Consider the following 21,679-nt stretch of genomic DNA (forward strand, 5'->3'; position numbering starts at 1 on the left):
AGGTAGGGTGTGAATTTAAACCATTCTCACCATACCAGTTTAACACCCCTTGTGGACACTCCTGTTCTGGTAGAAAAGGGCCTGGTTTCACTTGAGCGAACGTTGCTCTGGAAGCTGTTTAATAATAGTACCCGGCTCTTTATCTAGCGCTTTTCACCGGTAACTCTCAAAGTGCTATACCAAGGAGGTCAGTGTCATTACCCCTTGTACAGATGGGGAAACTGAGGCAGAGGGGCTGTGCCTGAGGTCACTTAGCAGGCCAGTGGGAGAGCTGGGAACAGAAAACCAGGTCTCTTGCGTCCCAGTCTAGTGCTCTGTGCAGTAGGCAGCACTGCTTGTTTAAAATAAGCCAAAAAAAGCATGTCTGCATGGAGAGTTGTGCCAGTAGAACTGTAGCAGCTGAACTACGTTGCTATAATTCTACACCAGAAGTGTCTTCCCACTAGACAAGCCCTTTGCCCCTCGGCAGGTGGGTGGGGCTCCTGTGTTCCCTGCCCTACCTGAATTTCTGTCTCCCGTTCCCTGCCCCGCAGCTCACATGGTCACTTATCCTGGGTTTGCAAAGCATTGTCTGAATTCTCTCCCCAGGAGGCCTGATCTCAGTGATCAAGGATAGCCTCTAGTAGGGACGTTATAAGCCAACTTACGTTGTTGTCTTCCCACCAATCCAGGAGGGGACATCCAAATTCGCCACCCTGGAGATCAACCCAAAGAGGGCCCAGAAACGGCAGCAGCAGCAGCGGGAGATGGTGAGTGGCGTGGTTGCCCGTTGCTGGTAGCTCGCTCAGAGCTCTGTCGCTAGTGCGGGGCTCACCCTTGCTCTCTCCCCTTTTCCAGGGCGTGATGCAGGGCACCATTCCCTACCTGGGCACCTTCCTCACAGACCTAGTGATGCTGGATACCGCCATGAAAGACTTCCTGGATGTAAGTATCACGCCCGTCCTGCCCCTTCTCTGCCTGGCTTCCCTCACGGAGCCCTGGAGCCCAGGAACTGGCTGAGGGAGGCTGTGGCTGAAAACAAAGGGCTGGATCCCTGCATGGTGAGACTTCCCGGACGGACGCAGGGGTACATGGCAGCGCGAGTTCAGCCCCCTAGCGTGATGCAAAGCCTTGCCTGTCTTGCTCGGTGGGATTGGTTCCCGGGGAAGGGGTTATTGGCGGCTGCGGGAACCGTCCCTCGCAGGTTTGCTGTAACCTTTGACTTCTGTTTTTCAGGGGGGGCTGATCAACTTCGAGAAGAGAAGGAAGGTGAGAACTGTTCACATACAGCCGAGCTTTCAGCTTGAGCACACCTGGGTTGAAGGAAGGGGCTGACTTGTGTATCCTGGCAGCTGGGGTCCTGTGGATGCCCCAGCCCAGCTGGGGATGGCTTGGTTCCTTCATTCTGCAGTCTGTAGCGCTGAGGCTTCAGTAGCTGGCTTGAGGGGGTTCCCCAGGGCTCTGATTCCATGTGGGGTGCCCGTCTGACAGACATCCTACCTCATGGGGTGGGAGTGTGGGGGTCTGGTCAGCCAGTAGGAGTGGGCCTCATTCTGTCTCTGCCTGGGTTCCCGGCAGGAATTTGAAGTCATCGCCCAGATCAAGCTGCTCCAGTCGGCCTGCAACAACTACAGCTTCACGCAGGAGGACAGCTTCGTGGAATGGTTCCACGGCGTGGAGCGGCTGAGCGAGGCTGAGAGGTGAGCTGGGCCCAGAGCCGGGGGCTTTAGCTGCCAGTCCCTCTGCTGGGACCCAGCACCTTCCTCCTCTGGATGGACCTCCAGAGCGTGGGCTGTTCTGCTGCTGCTCACCATCCCTCTGTGACGCTCTGCTGCCAGGACCCAGAGAGGGACCCTTTGTCTCCTTCAAATCCAGGCTGCTGAAAATCTGCTGCTGAGACCTTAGGCCTGTTGCTCTGTCCTGAGCAGCCCTGGGAAAGGGAGCAGGGCTGGTGACCCTGCAGACTGACTCCCCCAGAACAGGGGCAGTCTAAGCACGTGGAGCCTCCTCGGTTGGCAGGCTGAACCCCCAGGCCTTGGACCACAACCTCACCTTGCACCCCAACTCCTGACGCTGTCAGAAACCTGAGGTCGCACTAATGCTGTGGGTGGGCTCCAATCCGATCCCTCCCCTGCACTGTTAAATGGCTAGCTCTGGAGGGGGACCCCAGCCTCACCTGGCTGAATCTCTGCTCTCTTCCCCTCTCCTAGCTATAGCCTCTCATGTGAAATCGAGCCCCTGTCCGAGTCGGCCAGCAACACGCTGAAGGCAAAGAAAAACACGGGCATCATCAAGCGATGGAGCGAGTGAGTCTCCCTGGGCCACCCAGAGCTAGCGGCCAGACCAGGCCAGGCCAGACCGTTGGGGGATGGTATTTGGGTAACTGCTGGCTGGCATGTCTCCCTCAAGCCCCCTGCTCTTGACCCAAGGGCTGTGGGTGAAACCAGCCACAGCAGCAAGCCTGAGAAGGGCCCCAGCCTCTCAGCTCGGGGCAGCAGGATCGGCTCCAAGGGGAATGAGTCAGGTGGACCAGCCTCGTCCCAAGCGATGTCTCGGTAAAGGCCGCGCGACAGGCCAGGAGCTGGATTGTATGTTGGCTGGGGGAGAGGCTGTATCTTCATGAAAACTGGCTGAGGAACCAGGCACGGCTCTGGCGCGAAGGCGGCGCAGCAGTGACGCTTGCAAAGGGTGCTGTGGGTCAGGAGCAAGGGGCGATGGCTGAGCTGCAGGGGCAGATGCTTGGGGGGTGCCTGGTTGCAATGAGCCCAGATGTTGGGCTCCAGGACTGGGGTAGCAGGGGTTGCTGCACTTCAGCTGGGGGTGCATCTTGGTTGTGGGGGCAAGGTGAGAATAGCAGTGGGGCTGTGGGGTGAAGAGCGAGCAGCATTAACAAGCTGGGGGGGGCACTCATGGTTACAGAAGGGAGCTGACTGAGCTCGAATGCAGGCAGGACCCCGGGATCTTTGTGCTTTTTATACAGCAGAGGGAGCTGGGCCTGGGGCAGAAGCTGCAGGGGGCTGGGTGCTGTGGGGCAGGTGTCCCAGCGGTGGGGCAGGTGCTGGGCGGGGGCGCAGAGGCTGCAGGTGCCTCAGCTGCACGGTTCCCTCCTGACCATATCTGTCTCCGCCCCTCTCCTGCAGCCGGCAGGTGCCAAGCACTGAGCCCTGCGCCAGCGGCAGCTCCCATTCCAAATCCTTCGACCAGCTCAAGTGCGGGCAGTACCTGTGCAGCGGGGACACGGCCGACTCGGTCAGCGTCACCTCAGCTGGCTCCAGCAGCTCTGACGTGGAGGAGATCAACATCAGCTTCATCCCCGAGTCCCCCGACTGCCAGGAGAAGAAGGTACAGGGCAGCTCGCTGGGCTCTCCTCATGCCCAGGCGATCAGGAGCCAGGTGCGCCCATTGCAGCCCCGCCTCTGCCCTGACAGCTGGGGGGTGGGGGTCTCCTAAAGGCTGGTTCTAACCTGGAGCAGATGGGAGGTCGAGCCCCTCTCCTTCCGTCCCTCCTGTCCAGGGCACGAGTGGGGGTTGTCACTGGGAATTCCCTACCCTCACCCCTGTGGCAGTAACTCCCCCCCCCCCCCGCCCCCAGCTCCTCCCTTCCTGGCCCTGGGGGCACTGTTGGAAAATAGACACTCCTTTCCTTTCCTTTCCTTTCCTCTCTGGATCAAGGTGCTGAACCTGGCACTTGTCCCTCCTTTCCCCCAGTTCTGGGAATGCACCTCGCTCTCTTCCCTGGACACGTCAGGGATCGGCTCTGGCTCCAGCAGTGCCTCCTCCTCCTCGGTTTCCTCCACCCCGGTGACGGCCTCGCGCACCCACAAGCGCTCCGTCTCGGGTATCTCCAGCTACTCCTCCCTCTCCCTCCCCCTCTACAACCAGCAGATCGACGACTGTTGCATCATCCGGGTCAGCCTGGCCGTGGACAACGGCAACATGTACAAAAGCATCCTGGTGAGCACTGGGTACCAGCAGCGCATCCTATGGGGCGGGGGCTAGTCTGGGCTAGCGCATCCTGGGGAGAGCCTGCAGCGTGCCCCATCTCAGAGCCTCCTGTGGGGGGTGTTTGATTCTCCTGGCAGAGCTTGCAGTGGGAAGGATGGAGAGGATTGCTGCTGCACTAACAAGCAGGGGGGCATGGGATCCGTCTTAGACCTGGCAGCCACTTCTGGGTCCTTGTCCCTGACTCCGTATTGATGAGCACTCTCCCCCATTGCAGGTGACAAGCCAGGATAAGACCCCTGTGGTGATTCGCAAGGCTATGGCCAAACACAACCTGGACGGGGACCGGCCGGAAGACTACGAGCTCGTTCAGATCATCTCAGAGGAAAGAGGTACCTAGGGGTTCTGCTGGGGCCCTGCCTCTGCCATTCACTGTCCTTCAGTGTCATTCGCTTCCTCTCCCCTTGGGTATGGGGCTGTCACCCCAACCTTCTGCCCCCACCATGAGATGGAACGTGCCCCCACAGCTCCCTGTGGGAGCAGGGGCCCTTGGGCATTCAGAGACACCTCTGCTGGCCAAGGGAGACTACCCACGCCCTTGGAGAAGCCCCTCTTCTTTAGCACAAAGTCGTAGTTGGGCAAGAGTCCTTCTGCAGCTGGGATGCTTGGCCTGAGCCCCTGGCTCTGCACCACCCTGCTGGAGACGCCACCGAGAGGAACGAGCCATCCCGGTGTTCACTGCTTCTCTGGGCCAGCTGGGACCTGGCCCTGCAGAATTGGGGTGGGGCAACTAATGGACCAGTTCTAAACTCTCACGGTTTGGGTCTGACGCACGTTTTGTCTGATGTGGTCCCCCCCACTTCCTAGGGCCTTCTGGTGTCCCTCACCCCAGTGTGAGATGGGCAGCTCAGGCTGTAGGTCTACACAGCAGCTGGGAGGTGTAATTCTCAGCTCGGCGACACATACATGCGCTAGTGCCCTAAAATAAGACCTAAATTTTAACAGGGAGAGAAACGGGAGGTCCGATCAGACAATCACAGCAGTCCCTTCTGGCCTTGGGATCTATGAAAACAGCAGCCTGGGCTTGGGCTAGTGACATGAGGCCACACCTCGGATCTCCAGTAGGGCTGTACGCGGGTGGCTAAGAGGTCGCTTCCTGGAGCTTAGGCCCCACCTGCTGGGTCTACACTATTCCAGCACACTAGCCTGTGTACGTCTGCCAGCTGCTGCGTAGGCAGAACCTGAGCTGGAGTCATCCACAACTCCTTAGAGGGGATGTGCCCCCCAGGGAAGGAGCTGCCGAAGCTGCTTCTGCCGTCACTTCTTGGGGAGAACGTTCTCGTAGAGTCCTAAAAGAGGATGGCCTGGGACTCAGGGTACCAGCCTGGGCTCTGGAGACCCAGATCCTGTTCCCTCTCCACCATGGACTCCTTGTCAGGCCTTGGGAAAGTCGTGTAGTCTCTGTGCCTCACTTTCCCCATCTGTAAAATGGGCCCCACCTCCCAGCTGCTCTGGAGCCAGATTCTGCATGATCCCTCTCAGCGGCTGTGAGGCAGCCCCATGCTGTTCTCCTGTCTGTCGGGGAAGTGAGCACCAGCTCCGTTATGCTGAGGCTGCAGCACTCTGCAGAGCCTGTGGGTGATTTAACTGAACTCTTCTTGCAGAGCTGAAGATCCCTGACAACGCCAATGTCTTCTATGCCATGAACTCTGCTGCCAACTACGACTTTGTGCTAAAGAAGAGGGGCTTTTCCAAGGGTGTGAAGATCAAGCACGGCTCCAGCTCCACCTTGCCCAGGATGAAGCAGAAGGGCCTGAAGATTGCCAAGGGCATCTTCTAGCCATGGCCTGGCCGTGCCCCTCGCTGACTGGGCTTTGCGGGCAGCCTGCTCTGGGCCCGGCTGCTGGTCTGTCGTAACGTCACCCAGCCTGGGTGAGGGGAGCAAGTCTCGCCTGCGAGGAAGGGTGACACTCTCCTGGAGCTGAATGCGCGGGTGTGGCTGTGGCCTCTCAGTTGAAGCCCATGTTCCGATCGGGTCTCTCTTCTGGGTTTTTAACGCCTTCCAATGTGCAACGCCGCTGTGGCCATCAGGTTGCCCAGAGCTGGGACCTGCCTCTCTGCCTTAGGTGCCTTCTGTTAGAGCGGAGGAGAGGATGACTTGCCAAGGGCTTCCTTCACCTCCCATAGGAGCGGCCACATGCAGGGAGTTAAGGGACTCTCAGAGCGAAAGAGCTGAACTAGCATCTCCTGTGCTGAGTGGGGACCTGCAGCCTCTTTACCTCCAGGTCCCTCGTTCCCCTTCTGGGTAAACTGGCAGTGTGACCATTTTGCATCGTCCGCCTGCCCCGGGGGAGCTGCACTTCGCCTCTGGACTGTTCCCCTAGGGGAGTTCAACTGGAAAACGCACAGCTGCTGCTCCCCGGGATTTATAATCCCATCAGTGGGGCATTCTTGGTGTGATGACCTGGCCAGTGGTTTTGGCGGCTCAGCTCTGCAAGGCTGTTTTGTTTTTCCTTTCTACTGATCCTCTGGATCCTCCGGGTTGGACTCCTGTGTCCCTCCAGTGCTCCTCATTTTCAAACCTGCACCAAAGATCAAATGCCAGTCTCTCTTCACGGGCAGAAAATACCCAGGCGGAACTGCCATCTGAGCCAGGAGGAGAGGAGCCAATTTCTGTACAGACGTCTGTAAATAGAGACTTTCTTTTTGGTTGGGTGGGAGAGGAGCAGCCGTGTAGGGCTAACTGCCCTGGGCTCCATCCACCCAGCCCCCAGAAAGTGCCACTTACCTTGGGCTTTAAAAAGACTTTTTTAAACATTTGACAGTGAAATGGGGGGGAGGGGAGAGCAAACTTTTGTAAAAACAAACCCCTGAATGTTTACTGAATTTTTTTCACTATTTATTGGTTGTAAATAGGACCCTCAAACTTGTACATTTTTACTAACCCCTCCCCACCTCCCGCTTGTCTTTAAAGTTGCTGGGATCCATCTTTGTAATGGCTGCGTTCTGTTGTGTGCAGGGTGAGCATTTTTTCCACATCCCGTTTGTTCCTATATCACTCACCGGGAATTGCTTCAGCAGGGGAAGGGGAAAAAGCCGAGTTTTTAAATCCCTGAACCAAACACTCACCATGGGGGCTCTTTGTTCCTGGACCTCCTCAAGACTTTCCTGTTTATGCCCCTGCCCATTGTAGCAATGCTGGTGTATCCTGCCCTGCCAGGGCTGGGAGCAGACAGGCCCTTTCCCCAGTGAGCCTGTAGCAGCGCTAGCCCCTTGGAGCTCCGGCTCTTCTGTAGAAGCCTGGTGGAAGTTGCCCCCTGAAGTGCATGTGCTGTGACTTGAGCCGTGCCGGGAGGAAGGTAGAAGGGAGCAAAGCAGGGGCAGCATCAAGCTGTGGGGAGTAAGGGGAGGGATGTTTTTATCCCAGCACAACTCTCCAACGCATGCTGACCTTTCACAGGACCTGCCTGCTCTCCTGCCTGCCAGGAGAGACTGCTGGATGTCTTGAGCTGCTGCTTCTGGGCTGGGTGGTAACTCCAAGCAGGGTCTAGGGCCTGTCACTCTGGAGGGCTATTGCTTTGGGGTCTGGCCTGGGCACTTTGTTCATGCATCTGCATAGGCCTAAGCTCCAGGAAGTGACCTCTCTACTCTAAGGGCTGCTGGGTGCTCCACCCACCCATCCTCGCTCCTGCACATGAAGGGAGCCATGGCCTCCTTGAAGCAGGAGCCTCTGCTCTCTCCATGGCTTTGTACTGCATCTGAGCTGCTCCTGCTACCACCTGTCTGTGGCCCCATTGCCAAGCACAGCACTTAACAAGCTGGACCTCCTCTGCCGGAGGCTGAATGAGTGACTGCCCAGCTGTGCTGCAAACTGAACCCCTCCAGCCTGTCCCCTCCTTACCTGAGGAGTATTGTACCATGGGAGGCCTGGGCCATGTTGCCCTGTTGGCTGGGAGGAAGAGATCCTTTGCCTCCAGGCAAGGACTCTCTGCAGATCAGCCAGCCTGCAAGCCTAGGGCATTCCTTTACCCTACACTACACTGGCAGAAAGTGCCTAAATGCTACCGTCTTGGGGGGTGCCCTGGCTCCAGAGGATCCTACAGGGTGAACTGTCACTGTGAAACATTCCCCTTAACTCCCTTGGAGAATGTGAATTTGAACACACATGCACGCAGATTGACCCCACCCCCACTTCCCTCTCCATTGTACAGCTGCCTGCTCAGCTTATGTTCTGCTCTGTGCCTGAACACAGGTGCCCACTGCTGAAATTAAAGGCAGGGCAGGGTCGACGTACCTGTCTTTCCAGGTGGGCTCAGCACACCCCTGTGTGTATGTGATCACTGAAGCTGGATGTATTATATGTATGTATTTTGTAACACGACTTCAATGAAGGAGCACGCTGAGCGGTGTGACATGTACACAGCAATGTAATTAGTCTTTGGAATAAAATACCAACGTGCAAATGTCACAAGTAGGAGGCTGGATGCAGTTTGTCCTCAGGTGCTGGCCTGACACAGGCCTGTGCTGCTCCTGTGAAGCCCTTGGCTTCTCACCAGCCAAAAGAGGAGCAGGGAAAGAGTGAGGAGCTGAGGCGACTGACAGGATTTGAGTCCCTATGCTTTTGTCTGTTACTAGCAGGTCTGCTCTTTCAGAGGGGAGCAGAGATGGGCTGATGCCAGAGAACTATCTACTTCTCACCTAAACAGACTGGACACCAGCTTTCCAGCACTGACGTGCCATTGCATTAGGCCACTGCCACTGAATCCAGCAGCAAGAGCAAAGGAGGATGGTCAGGACCTGACAGCTGCTCGTAGTTCTCCCACATTCTGGGGTAAGTCAGCAACATGCTGGGCCCCAGTTCCTAATCTGTAAAACAGGGCTAAATATCTAGTTAATATGGTAATAGAGATTTTAGTAGGGTTAGTATCATGTCTATGTGAAGGCTTAGGGCCAAGTAGATTAGTGAACTGATCTCATCTGGTGCAGGGCAGCAGCCAGCTTTCTAAACAGAGCTCTCCTGTTGCTGAGGATTGTCAGTAACACCTGCATGAAAGACCCCAATTTCAAGCAGCTCTGCAAGTTTTGACCTTCACACGAAGAGCAATGTACTAGGCCAGGTTTGATGAAGGGTCCGTGCAACAGAGACCACCAGGTATATATTTTGTTTTTCACAGAACAAAACTGCCCAGTACATTTGACTCCAGTTCTTAATATTCTTATGGAAAATTCTGTTGCAATAAGTAGATTGGAAGAGGCCACGAGGCACAGCCAGAAACTAGCCTTTAATCAGAATTGGGCTAGTTTGTTTGTTTACAGAATTGGTTGGTTGGCCTGGCTCTAGTCCAGGAAAGGGGAAGGAACATCAGGCAGGCTCTGGTAGACTGTATTCCAGAACTGCACATAGGAAGCTCTCAGACTTTGCTTCACTGAATCATAGTTGATGTCACTGTTGATTTCAAGGTAGTAGCCCTCCTCCCGCGTGTAGGGTATCCACCCGATGGGCACCGTAGACTCCCCTTTGTTGGGGTCACTGAAAAAAGCAGACAAAAGAGCTGGTATTAAATGCAGAGCTCCCCCAGTAGCTGCACCCAGCCTCTAGAGTTTCACCCAGGTCACCCTTTCTAATGGTCCATAATCCTGGGAGAAGGAAGCACTTGCCTGCACTCATGAACGTGAACAACAGTCTAGGAGTGAGGAACTTGGGCATAGGCACTTGCATACCTTGGGCTTAGCTGTCACAGGGCTGCTGGGCAGATTAAGGAGTTAATGGCTGGGCAATGAGTGTTAGCACAGTGAATTGCCACCATGCACACCCAGGTTTATACTAGAACATCATGTTCAACTGAAGATCGCAATTCAGTGTGTTTGCTGTTTCGCTAGAGCAGGTGGACCTAGTGCAATCTTTGCTCTATGAGGATCTACATGTGGGTGGGTGCTGCAGCTAACAGGAGTTGGGGGAAGACTGCTCCTTGGAATTCTGCCCCACACAGCTTGAGCTCCTTACCCGGTTCTAGCGAAGTTGGTCCAATAAGCAATCAGGGCCTTTGAAACGGTCCTGTGCTTAGGCCAGTAGCCCAGCGGGGTGCTGAAGGGTTTCCCAAAGACGTATTGAAGGTCATCGGCGTGGTCTGCCCCTACCCAGCTGGGGTACACAGGCATTCGAGAAGGCTGGGAGAACACGTAGGAGTAAGTCTTGGCATTCCTGCACAAACCAAAATAGACTCTCAGCAAGTGAAGAGGACATGCACCAGCATCACTCTCCATGCACAAAGCCAGACCGATAATATTGGCACTGGAAGAGGTTTGGTCTTGCAAGATACATGCAGCCACAGGCACTGTCAGGTTAAAATCTTACCAAAACCTGCCGTTCTGTTTTACTGTCACCACCTTGACTTCAACTATACAATTTTTTTTTTAAAACAACCTACCTCTAGGGTGCATAAAAATCAATGGTTTTTAAAAAGTAGGTTTTAGTTTTAAATAGGAAAAAAAGCTATTTTGAAATGAAGACACAACATTAAGGCTTAAATTTACTATAATTATTAATCATTTAAATGATATAAAGACTACTAAGCAGTAGATATTTGCTCCTAATGTTGTAAAGGAAATCAAACTGCTGCAAGTCACTGGCTGAGCACTGCAACCAGAGTCAGGTGCAGGGCTAAACCAGGTTTTGACAGTAATAGCCTTTTCTGCAGGTACAGAATGAAATGGAAAAAAGAAATCTTTATTCAGCTAGTACAGCTCAAGGACTAGCTCAATCCAAGTTGAACTTGTTTTCCTGTATGACTAAAAATGAGATGAGAGGATGAAGCCTAAACTTTTGAAAGACAACAGTGACCAGCAATAATCAGTTCCATTCACTCACTACACTTGATACTTCCTTTAAAAAAAGTTTTAAATACAAAAGATGTTTTCATATACTGACATAAGAAAAATATCTAGCCCATTTACAGTAGCTTATTTAACTAAAATTTAAATGCTGGTTTTGTGCATTTAATAACATTTCAGTTTCCATCCAAATGCAGCTTGACACAGGTACAAATATTCATCTAGTCAATAAATGCATTAGTCACCATTTTCTAAAGTAAAAATGAAGAATCTGAATAACTGGGCTTGTTAAGCTGTATTATTGCTTACATGACTGTACAGCGGTATGGTGTAACCACCTAGGAGCAAGAGAACCTTTACATGGAATTTGGTACAATTCAACATGGCTGAGTGGGTACCAAGCACTGCCAATCAACCTTTCTTTAGGAAAAAGTGCAAAAGAAGATTCAAATGAAGGCTTGCAGTTTGCTGATTTAAACCATGAGGACAGTAGTTGAATCACTGTACTCTGCCTCCAGGCCCACCACAACTCCTCCCAGACTCACCTGGCATTCGCATTATGCAGAGCAAGCGTCTGCTGCGTAGGAATCAGGAAGATGTAGTCGGTCTCCAGGTCTACCACTGTCCTTTTCATGACCTCCTGGTCAGGGTTGTCATTCCACAACTGGGTGTAGAGGGAAAAAGTGGCATTTGCTGCCCGCACTCCCTTCTGCAGAGTCAGCCCCCGCACCAAGTTATAGACCTCCTCTCTGAAAGGACACAAAACATCTACCAGCTAGGTACTGGCTCTGAGCTCAGTGCTCCTATCAATAGATCGTGGTGACAGAGAGATGATGTTTTCAGACAGTAGGCTGCCAGTTTAAGTCCCAGTTCAGGGGTGACTGCAGGTTACCATCATCCTGTGACTGACAACTGGTAGCTCACCTTCGGCAAGGCTTGCAGCCTGGGAAGACAGCTGGAAGCTAAGCTTGGTGTAGCCGGTGAATCAGACTGTCACTTCCAGCCCTGCCTAGGTTCAGTTCCTGGCTCAGGGATTCAGCTTCTCAATTTTCAATCCCTTTTCTAGTCACAAAGAGCAGGAAGGAGCCAGGGGGCGTTGGAGCCTTCTAGAATGCTACTCTCTAGCGATCCTTGTGCCCAGTGACTTGGTATAACTGTTGCCAGCTGAGGCAGCCCTGTTCTTAACACTCTACTTGTGAAGCCAAGAAACTGGTGCTTTCTAGAATGCAGGATGTCTGACAGGTGAAGGACCTAAAAGCCTCCACCCAGATTGGGGGATGGGGAGAAGCCACACTGTTTGAAAGCTGGAGCAAAAGGTGAGTTCTCCTTTCTAAGCCCCTAGCTAAATGGTACAAGAGGCAAAGATCCAGGCTGGTTCTTGGAAACTCCTCTCTGCCATTGCAGTCATATGCCACATCAGCCTTGGCCGATGCCTTTCACCTGGCAGGAGCAAAACTGGCCCTAAACAGGTGCTATTTTGGCCTACGTCTGATCTACAGCAGTTCTCAACCTCTTGTATAGGTGACCCCTTTCACACAGTAAGCCTATGAGTGCGACCCCCCCCTTCACAATAACACTTTTATATTTAAGACTATTAAATTAACACTATTGGGGTGGAGGCTGACAGCTCCCACTCCCCCACAAGCAATAACCTTAAGACCCCCAGATCTCTGGGATTGGTAATGCTACTGACACGGTGCCCAAGCCACTGCCAGTCCTCAAGTGCTCTACTCATTGGTTGTCCCCTTTTCTACAAAAGCCAAACTTGCTTTTCCTTTCCCCGGCTATGCCATTAAGGGCAGCTGCTACTTACGCTGTGATCTTCACAAGCGGGCGGTTGATAGCAGGCATGTCAATGCCAGCGAAGATGTGCCCATCCATGTTGTTTGTGCCCGCAATGTAGTCAATGTCTGCAGCATTAGCAAAGAGATTCTCTGGCTGGTCTGGAAGGAAATCTCCATCAACCACAGGAGCGAAAGCTAGGTAATGGACTAGAGGATCTGCAGGAGGGAAGAGAAAGCGAAATCCACTATGCATCTAGGAGAGGAGCCAACAGCCCTCTTGCCTAGCATGGCCTGCAGCTGCTTTGCACAGGGAGCTTCTGCGTGAACAAGTTTGATGATATCCTGGCCCCTATGAGAGCCTTGCTACTGACTTCAGAGGGGCCAGAATTTCCCCGTTACATAGCGGAAGGTAGGTGTATATACTATAGACCTCTCACCCAGCACACCCTATGGCTGCCTTGCACAGGGAGCTTCAGGCTATATACAGTATATAGTGCAAGACAGACTTTAGCCAAATATCACAGACAAGCTGGCAAAGGGAGGGCCGAACAGCGGACATCATTGGTCAGACCAGCGTCAGAAAGTCAGCTAACTCGCCCAGCCAAGGCTACAGAAGAGCAGGGCTTGCTCCTGAGCAAAAGCTCCTCTATTCGTTCCAGACGTTTTAACCAGCTGCCAGCAGAGGATTCTGACATGGGGCTACAGTGCAAACAGCAGCAGCGGTGGGGACAGCGGGCTAGCAAAGATTCCTGTGAAAAGCTAGTCCTGTATTCACTGAATTGGCAAACATTTCCCCACCAGCTGTACTGGGAGTGGGTCTTGCTGGCTCCTACGCCCCACCTAGTGGCCCGACTGAAAATTGCAGCACAGTGACAATTTTTAGCATTGCTCCTGAGTTCTGCTCTCTGCTCTCACGGGATATAAAGAGTGGGTGAGGACAGCTGTCTCCAAGAGACACAGAGGTTGTGTTAAGCCAGGCCATGGCTACCTGGGTAGTGCAGCTCCACTGTGCTAAAGAAAGAGGCATCTTTTCCAGCATGATCAAGCCCAGTCAATACAAAATGTACTTTATTGGGCTGGGGGCTGACATCTTCCCTTACCGAATGATTGTCGTAATATCCCATCTGCTCACTGACTGGGGCACGCAACACACAGCACCCTGGTTCCCATCCTGCTAGCACCCACCGACTCACATGGCAGGTTGACCAACTCCAGGTGGTAGGCCAGCGTCACAGCCTGGGGGTCGGTGACCCGAAGGCAGTTGCCCAAGGCCGTGGTGTCGTCGGTAGGGCAGCCCACCTTCTCTGCAACCTGCAGGACATGAGCGAGAGAAACCACGATGGAGTTACACCTAGAGCCATTGTTGGCACAACCAGCCAGGAATTAGCACTGAACTAATACCCATTGGGAAAGGGGGAGTTTCTTTTTAATCCTAGAGGATTTTGTTTGAAAATCTCCATCTCTATGGAGTATTCTCAAGCTCTGAACACTTTTTTTTTTTTTTTAATTTTGCTCCTGCTCTTACTTATTAAATCACCCTCAGTGTTTCACATGCAAGACAGACCTTTAACTGCAGGAAGTCTGGCCAGGACAGTGGGCCTCAGCTTGGCAGTATCAGTGTCTCTCTGAATCCAAAGGGCTTGGATAACTAGAGCACCATTTGTCCTCCTGGAGCTGTAACTATTGTGCAGCTTCTCCCAGGCTCAAGTCTGACAAAGACCCTGGGAAACTCTTGCCTCAGGACACTGCCCTACTTCTGAAGTCCACTTTACCTTGGTAGCCCAGAAGAGAGGGTTCTCCTGGATAGCCCAGGTGCACAGGCCGACTCCGCTTTGGCTGATGGCTCGTTTGATCAGCCCCTTGTTGTACGGCGATAGAGTCTGCAACATGGAAAAGGAACAGGAAGGTTATTTGGTATCAAGTCCTGAAAAGATCCTTCTGTATTCTGGTGTGGCAGAGAGCTCCAGGCCCCACCCTGGCTTTACAGGAGGCTCAGAAAAGTTGTTAGCTCTTTTCAAGTCTCAATGTATTGCAGGGTCTCAGGAACCCAGGGACTCAATCTTCTAAAACATCAGGTAACTAAGGTGCTGAGATACAGAGCCGGTAGGGCAGTACATGGACCCCTATAGGAGAACAGAACTGGGGCTGAAGATAAAGAGATGCTGTTATAGCAGGGGAACCTTGCTTGGGGGAAGCAGCACCCTCCAGATCTGGAGGCTTTAGAAAGGGCATTTCTAAATCAAAGCTGAGAGCGCAGTTGTGTCGAAAACAATTACTTTCTCTATGCAGAGTGGGCTGCTCAAAACAGGATGTTAATTAACCCACTGGGGCTGGCCCTACTGCCCTCCCAGGACAGCATCTGCAGCTGTGATGGAGCAGTTTCAACCATTCACAAAACAGAGGGGAAAAGGAACCCCATGACGGCCCAGCGGCAATCGCACACCTGTAACGAGACGCTGGCAGCGCCGGCTGACTCCCCGAAGATGGTGATGTTTTCTGGGTCGCCCCCGAAGGCCTTGATGTTTCTCTTCACCCACGCGATGGCCATGTGCTGGTCCTTTAGTCCGTAGTTACCTGGCCAAGGGAAGACATGTACATTTCAAGGAGGAGAGTTGAAGCAGTGAGGCTCAAAGCCCTCCCTGCTCCACACCCCCAGCTCCACTCTGTATCAAAGCTGGGGTTAGAACTCAGGAGTTCCTGGTTCCTGAACTCCTGTCTATATGTTTTGTGAAGCTGTGCATTCAGACAAGGGCTTTTTTCCTCTCAACACTCTGCTGTCCTCGTGCCACAAACGGAAGTGAAGCCAAGGTCTCGCGCTGGCAGGCATTATCTCCAGCTATCACAGAAATCACTGCAGTATCTGAACTCTGCTAACCGTCTGGTCAGATAGGAGAGACAAGATGTGCTAGGGGCGGAAAGCCTGTTGGGTAGGTACTCAACCCATCTAACCAATGCCAGCCGTGCCTCACATACCCAATCCACTCGCAGCCTCTGCTCCACGTATAAACTCAGGCCCTCTCATCCCTTGAGAGAGATCCCTTTTGCCACACTCCTGCCAATGCAGAGTGAAGCAGACACGCTGCCATGTGTGTGTGTGGGGGGGGAGCAGGACACGAGAGAGCTCAATATGATGTGTGAGGGGAGTGTGGTGGCAGGAGATACCCTAGCATGAGCAGAGGTGGGGGGCAGGGGGCAGAGTGGAGGTCTCTGGAGCAAAGTGAAGCAGCTGCCATACCTGGAACACTGGCATCCCCCGTGCTGAGGAACCCCAGCGGTCCCACTCGGTAGTTGAAGGTCACCACGATGACCTTTCCTCGCACTGCGATCTCCTGGCCATCGTAGAGGTAGTTATTGAGGAAGTTAGCGCCCTGCCCGCCTCCCAGGAGGAATGCCCCTCCATAGATCCATATCATCACCGGCAGATTTGTGGACACTGCAAGGGGGAGAGAGAGACCGCACAGAGTCAGACAAAAGCCGCCTCACTCAGGCATAAGCCAATCTCTTGGGTGAATATAGAAACATCTGCCTCCAGGTCCACTTGACCATAGACACAGGCAGATGATTCATCATGACAATAGACTTAGGACTCAGCTACTTTGCTCTGTCAGGGATAAAAAAGCCTGGGGCAGCAATACAGTGCAGAAGAGATACCCAGCATGGAACTCCAGTCCCAACTCGCCAAGAGAAGCACAAGCTCTCCATGGCAACGGGTTCAGTGGTGTCTCTAGTATCACCATCCATCCTCCGAGAGCCTGCAGGGAGGGTCATTTCCCCAGAGAAACAGTGCTTTGCAAGAGAAGGGGGGGCTGTAGCTGCCATAACGTGAGGAGTCCACTGCTGCCCTTGGAGTTGGGGAGAATACATTACTGCAGACTGCCAGCCCCAGGGGAGTCTGTCAGAGATGGGCAGCCAACAGGAGCGGCGCCAGGGTTTCTGACACCCTAGGCGGACGGCCATTTTGACACCCCCCACGGGTCCAGTGGACCTACTGCAGTCATGCCAGCAGACGGTCCGCTGCTGGAAAGGCTCCGGTAGAGCTGCCGCAGTGACGCCGGCAGGCGGCCTGCTGGTCTAAAGGCTCTGGTGGAGCTGCCGCAGGCATGACTGCAGTAGGTCTGCCAGAGCCTTTAGACCAGCGCAGTGTCCGCCGAAGTGACTGCGGCAGCTCCACCGGAGTCTTTCCAGCAGCGGACCATCCGCTGGCATGACCGCGGTAGGTCCACTGGATCTGCATGCCGCCGACCCCCCCCCCCCCCGGCAAAATAGCGCCCCCCAAAAATTCTGGCGCCCTAGGCCATTGCCTAGGTTGCCTAAATGGTAGCACCGGCCCTGGCAGCCAAACACAGAGCTGCTCAGACCTGGCAGGCCTGCAGAGAACCTTCTTCCTAATTGCCTCATGCTACCATCAAGCCTGTACCTCCTTTCTTGTCTTGAGGGATCCAGATGTTCAGATAAAGACAGTCCTCGCTCCCATGAGTACCGGTTTGGGTTAGCGTGACCTGCATGCAACGGTTTTTGTACTCCTTGGCCTTCAGTGTACCTACAAGGTGAGAGAAAATAACATCCCACTTCAGAATCCTCGGCTCCATCCTGCAAGCCTGCGACTCAGGTCCTGTTCCCGTCCCTCACTCACCGTCAAGGCATTTTCCAACTAGCAAAACAGCTGTGATGAGACACGCCCTTTCCCCCTTCTAACTGGCCGCCTCATACCCACGAGACTGCAGAAGCAAACCTTGGGAATTGTGGCCACAGAATCTGCAGGTGCCTAGCTCTGTCCTGGCACTTCCGCCCAGAGTTTCTGTCTACAATCATCATCCCTTCTAACAGCCCGGCGAAAATCTTAGTGACATTCACTTAGCGAATGAAAGCAACACCGGACCCAGCTCCTGCACGCAACAACCTGCCCAGCTGATCACCTGAATGAAAGTGCCGTATGTTACCGTGAGGGCAAGGTATGCCAGGGAGAAGGGGAGCAGGACTTCATGATGATCATGAGGGTGGAGTAAAATATATCCCTAGATAAAATCATTGGCAGCCACCATTGACCTGCAGGGGTATGAAAGCTAGAGCCTCTCTCAGAGGAGGCCTCTGTGAAACTCAGCAAGATGGCTAATGCAGTATTGGGAAAACAAACCAGGCTTCCAAAATGGTATGAGAATTAAAATGTTCTCGGGGTGAGGGCAGAAAACAAAACATTCTAAATGTGTGTCTTACCATCCCAGCCAGGATGTTGCTGAGGGTCTTCAAAACGCTTTGGAGGAGCAGCAAAAGGGATTCCTCTGAAGATATCGACATAGTCACCGAAGAGACTCAGTTTTTCATTGACGCCCTCAACAAAACCTCCTTCAGTGTATACTATGCCCAGCTAAACACATGACAAGAGGAGAGAAGGGAAGCAAACACCTTCCCGTGAACGTAGATAGATAGGCAGAATTCACAGCAGGAACACAAACCTCTCCAATCATTCAGCCCTAAGATGCATTCGCTATGAAAACAGCATGTTTCCACAGTAGCGGTGTTCCTAACCAGACTTATTTTACATCAATTGAAACAGCATCCTCTGAAAACTTCATAAAATTAATGACCACCTGTGATGAAGTGGGGGGGGAGGATTTTCTTGTTTTTTCCTTGAAATAACTTGCACTTGTGTTCAGAATTTTATCCAGCAAGTACTTCTAAGTGTTTTACAAATATTAGATGGTGATAAATCTTGACTGCATTCTACAGATGGGGATACTGAGACACTGCAAGGAAGTGACATGAAATCAAAGGGAGTTCCAGCAAGAAATTTTTGAACTTAAATGTTTTTATGCAATACTGAAGATAGCCCGTGCAACACGAGTCTATTATTCACAAGGGTTGAGATTTTTAATGAAGTTTAAGAGAGAGTCAGGCACCTAGATCCCCTTGAATATCAACACATATTGGGATTCTCAATGGAGCTTAAGTATCAGACTTACCCCAACTGGCCACTTCAAGGGCTACGGGAGAAGTGAGGTTGACTCATAACAAACAGAACTGGACCTTAAATTACTCCGCAGAAAATCCGACAGTCAAGATATAAACAGATGAGATGCAAAAGAGAAATATTTGCCACCACTTGCTGCCAAAATCATCACAATGGGCTCCCCAGTATCCGGCCAGAAGCTGTACAGAAGAATAATTCCTACCCTTCAGCATTACTGAGGAGGCATGAGGTGCTCAGGGAGACACAGCAGGGAGGAGAAAGCTGGGTGGCTCTTGTTTCACTGGATGAAAGCTACACAGATACTAGTAAGGGGAAGATGAGCGTTGGCGAGAGAAACAAAGGCTAGTCCCATTCAAACTCTCTGGGTACACGTTAGCTGTCTGCACTCAGTAGCCTGAATTTCCCATTTCCATTACTTACCTCATCCAAAGTTAAAAACAAAACCAGCCCCTTGCTACTCTGCCTTTCTACTTAACCACAGCCCACCAGTACACATCCGTTGATGCCAGTGGATCAACAGTTTGCAGAACTGCTTCCCTGTCCCTCACTTCCCTTCCTAACATGCCCATTCAAACTCCTGTGGGAAGACCGTAAGACAGGGCTCTGCCACCCACAGGATGTGGAATATCCCTTATGCAGCTACTCTGCAGGTTGCCCCGCAATTCCATCGCTTTCCCGAATTCATAAAACAGTAAAAAGGATTTGAGAGAACAGAAAATTTGTCCCCAATGAATGCATAATACCGAAGAATAAGTTGTAACTTATTTTACTTGTATTTGATTCTAGATATATCACACAAGGCATGCTTCAACTCCGATACCATTGTAAGCAGCCCGTTCTGTGCACTTGATCAACATTTTCTCAAAAATGCTCTATTTGGGTTGGAACTTTCCACATTTCATCTCACCTGTATCTAAGTGGTTCACTGTGCTGAAAGTTGATTTAAGGTCTGGTCAGCTACTGACGTAGGCAATTGGTGGGAAAGATTCCATTTGTTTTATAAAAAAAATCGGCAGCAAAATTAAATACAAAATTAAAACAGATGATGATTAAAAACAAACCACTGTGGAATAGTTACATTGTGCCTGAACTTAATGCCTGACACACCAAAAATTTCCACTGATTTCAATGAGTTTTGGATGCACTAAGAATGCATGCAGGATCAACGGTATGTTTGAGAATATATATTTTAAAGTACATTGCAAATAAAAAAAGGAGTTTGTTTTATTATATTGTTGCCTGCAACTATTGATTAACTCCACAGTGCTCCAGGTATATTTTTGGTATCTCTATAAGTGGAAACATTTAAAAGATACTGACTTGCGTAAATCAGTATTGAACAATACTATAGTGTTACAGATAAAGTTGTTTCTGTTCTTTAAATCTTGGTCAAAAGGGGAAAAAAATGCAAAATCCATGTTAGTACAACAGGGAAGTTGCAAATTTGAACTCATGAATCAGGAAGTGCAAACATTAAGGTTCTAATGGCAACAATGAATCACCCAGACATACCCCTTAATAGTATTTGCAATGGCTAAATGTAGAACTCTATATAAAATAGGTGTAAAGTTTCTATTGGAATGTTAAAATGAGTATTTCCTAAATAGGTGTGCATTCAGATTTGCAACCTTTATGTTGCAGAACCAACAAGGTTTCCACACTTAATAGATTCCTCTTTCCTTACCCAGAAAAACGAAGAGGAAGAAAGAAAAAGCAGAAAGTGGCGTGCTGCAGACAATGGTTTCTATCGGGGAGGTAGTAGGCAATGAGATGTACATTAAAGAAGAACTGCAAAGGAACGGAAAAATGGGTTGGAGCCCTTCATATACTATAAAGTAGCAAGGGGACAAAGTCCTTTCCCCCCTTTTGCAGGTCACCTTTAATAGAAGTCTTAGATAACTATCCAAAATAGCTACAACAGATGTTTTCTCATCTAGCTATGGGCATACAAAACCTTAAAAGCACATTTTTCTTCTAACTAAGCAGCCTATTTTCACTTTAAAGCCATTTACCTTTACATTGACTGTTATGCATCAATGAACTATCTCATACTTACCGTTGTAGCCCTTGCTACCCCAAGGTAGCATGCTAGGGCAAAGCACAGAACCTCCCAATGACCCATGATGCGTGCTGGACAAACCTGGCCCAGCATGTATGCCTATATATACTGTATAGGAGTGCAGATACTGGCATACGCCCACGCAGCTCTGCGTAACGCCCATCTAACTGCCGTGTGCACCAGTGGAGACTGCACACACCTGCAATTCTCCTGGCTGCAGCCAGATCTTTCATTTCATGGTTGAAAATGTAGATAACTGGCACTAGAGTATGAGAGACCTCCAGCTGTTGCTGTAATGGGCTGGAAGCCAACCTTTTCATGAGTTCCATGTCTATAACAGTTCTATGGGGGAAGGGGAAAGACTCCCTAAGAAGGCCCCATGTACGTTACATTTAAAGTTAGGCTCAACCATGCATTAGCAGGCAGGCAACAATCTTGCACCGATTGGGAACTGGAGAATATAAGACTCAGTAGGTCCCAAGAGATCTTTGATTTCTATGATAGAAGGCCAGAAATTCAGCAAGCAACAGCATGTTCATGGCTAGAGGTCCCAGCATCCAAGCATCTGAAGCTTTGTGTTTCTGTCCCCCTACTCTCTCTTGATGAGCAGAATCAAAAGCTGTTTGATGACTGCAAAGTTGTGGGAGTACATTGGCTGGCAGGGACAACATACATCATCATGGAGAAGTGAATTACTCACTGCCATGGCAGTCTCTTCTAATTTGAGTTCCTTCTTACTGCTTTTCTTTCCAACTTCTCAAGCTGACTGAATGCAGAAGATGCAGTCAATGTATAAAGAATATTTTATTCCCACTCAGAAGAGCAAAAGGCAACTGCGAGGCATGGCGTGCCTTCCTGAACTTCTCTCTTGTCTTCACCCATCAAACTCAGGCTGTGAACCCGATCAGTGCATTTTACAGGGAAGAACAAACACAGAAATCTAGTTCGGGTTTTTCTCCTTACTTCAGGTGAATTACCAGTCTGACCTAGATCTTTGTGTCAGTTTATATCTGACCACCAAGTAAAAGTCAGTTTAGATGAACTCTTTTAATCCAATTCTTAGTTAAAATTCTCAAATCAGAATCACTTACCTACTGACTGTCCAGTTTACCAAAA

General features: G+C 51.2%; 2 protein-coding genes across 6 annotated transcripts in view; one reads left to right on the forward strand and one right to left on the reverse strand.

The window, feature by feature from the left end:
- The window catches only part of RALGDS (ral guanine nucleotide dissociation stimulator), a 104,292-nt gene extending 95,900 nt beyond the window's left edge, over positions 1 to 8,392 (forward strand). For 4 of the 5 annotated variants that reach the window (XM_050927022.1, XM_050927021.1, XM_050927018.1 and 1 more), the window contains 9 exons: positions 672 to 749; positions 838 to 924; positions 1,216 to 1,248; positions 1,558 to 1,679; positions 2,190 to 2,285; positions 3,120 to 3,372; positions 3,688 to 3,933; positions 4,199 to 4,313; positions 5,586 to 8,392. In XM_050927022.1, the coding sequence (XP_050782979.1) occupies positions 672 to 749; positions 838 to 924; positions 1,216 to 1,248; positions 1,558 to 1,679; positions 2,190 to 2,285; positions 3,120 to 3,372; positions 3,688 to 3,933; positions 4,199 to 4,313; positions 5,586 to 5,761 (1,206 nt within the window). In that variant the 3' untranslated portion in view covers positions 5,762 to 8,392. The remainder of the gene's footprint in view (positions 1 to 671; positions 750 to 837; positions 925 to 1,215; positions 1,249 to 1,557; positions 1,680 to 2,189; positions 2,286 to 3,119; positions 3,373 to 3,687; positions 3,934 to 4,198; positions 4,314 to 5,585) is intronic. The other variant, XM_050927019.1, reaches the window with a different exon arrangement.
- Positions 8,393 to 9,184: 792 nt separating this feature from the next.
- Positions 9,185 to 21,662, reverse strand: CEL (carboxyl ester lipase). The gene is made up of 11 exons (XM_050927026.1): positions 20,561 to 21,662; positions 17,751 to 17,901; positions 16,954 to 17,076; positions 15,772 to 15,969; positions 14,980 to 15,110; positions 14,309 to 14,416; positions 13,730 to 13,847; positions 12,566 to 12,752; positions 11,298 to 11,501; positions 9,926 to 10,123; positions 9,185 to 9,451 (listed from the first exon to the last, which is right to left on the reverse strand). The coding sequence occupies exons 1-11, from the start codon at positions 20,654 to 20,656 to the stop codon at positions 9,259 to 9,261; spliced, it is 1,707 nt and encodes a 568-aa protein (XP_050782983.1). The 5' UTR covers positions 20,657 to 21,662; the 3' UTR covers positions 9,185 to 9,258.
- Between the last annotated feature and the right edge of the window lie 17 nt (positions 21,663 to 21,679).

This window comes from Gopherus flavomarginatus, chromosome 17 (assembly GCF_025201925.1).
Source record: "Gopherus flavomarginatus isolate rGopFla2 chromosome 17, rGopFla2.mat.asm, whole genome shotgun sequence".
In the NCBI taxonomy this organism is placed as follows: Eukaryota; Metazoa; Chordata; order Testudines; family Testudinidae; genus Gopherus; species Gopherus flavomarginatus.

Bases quoted from the DNA above. Each gene is read 5' to 3' on its own strand.
- CEL (XM_050927026.1), bottom strand. From the start codon at position 20,656: ATGCTGGGCCAGGTTTGTCCAGCACGCATCATGGGTCATTGGGAGGTT. The intron at 17,077-17,750 runs GTAAGACACACA...CTCACCTTGTAG, and splicing joins GCAACATCCTGGCTGGGATG to GTACACTGAAGGCCAAGGAG. The intron at 15,111-15,771 runs GTATGGCAGCTG...TCCCTTGGCCAG, and splicing joins GGGGGATGCCAGTGTTCCAG to GTAACTACGGACTAAAGGAC.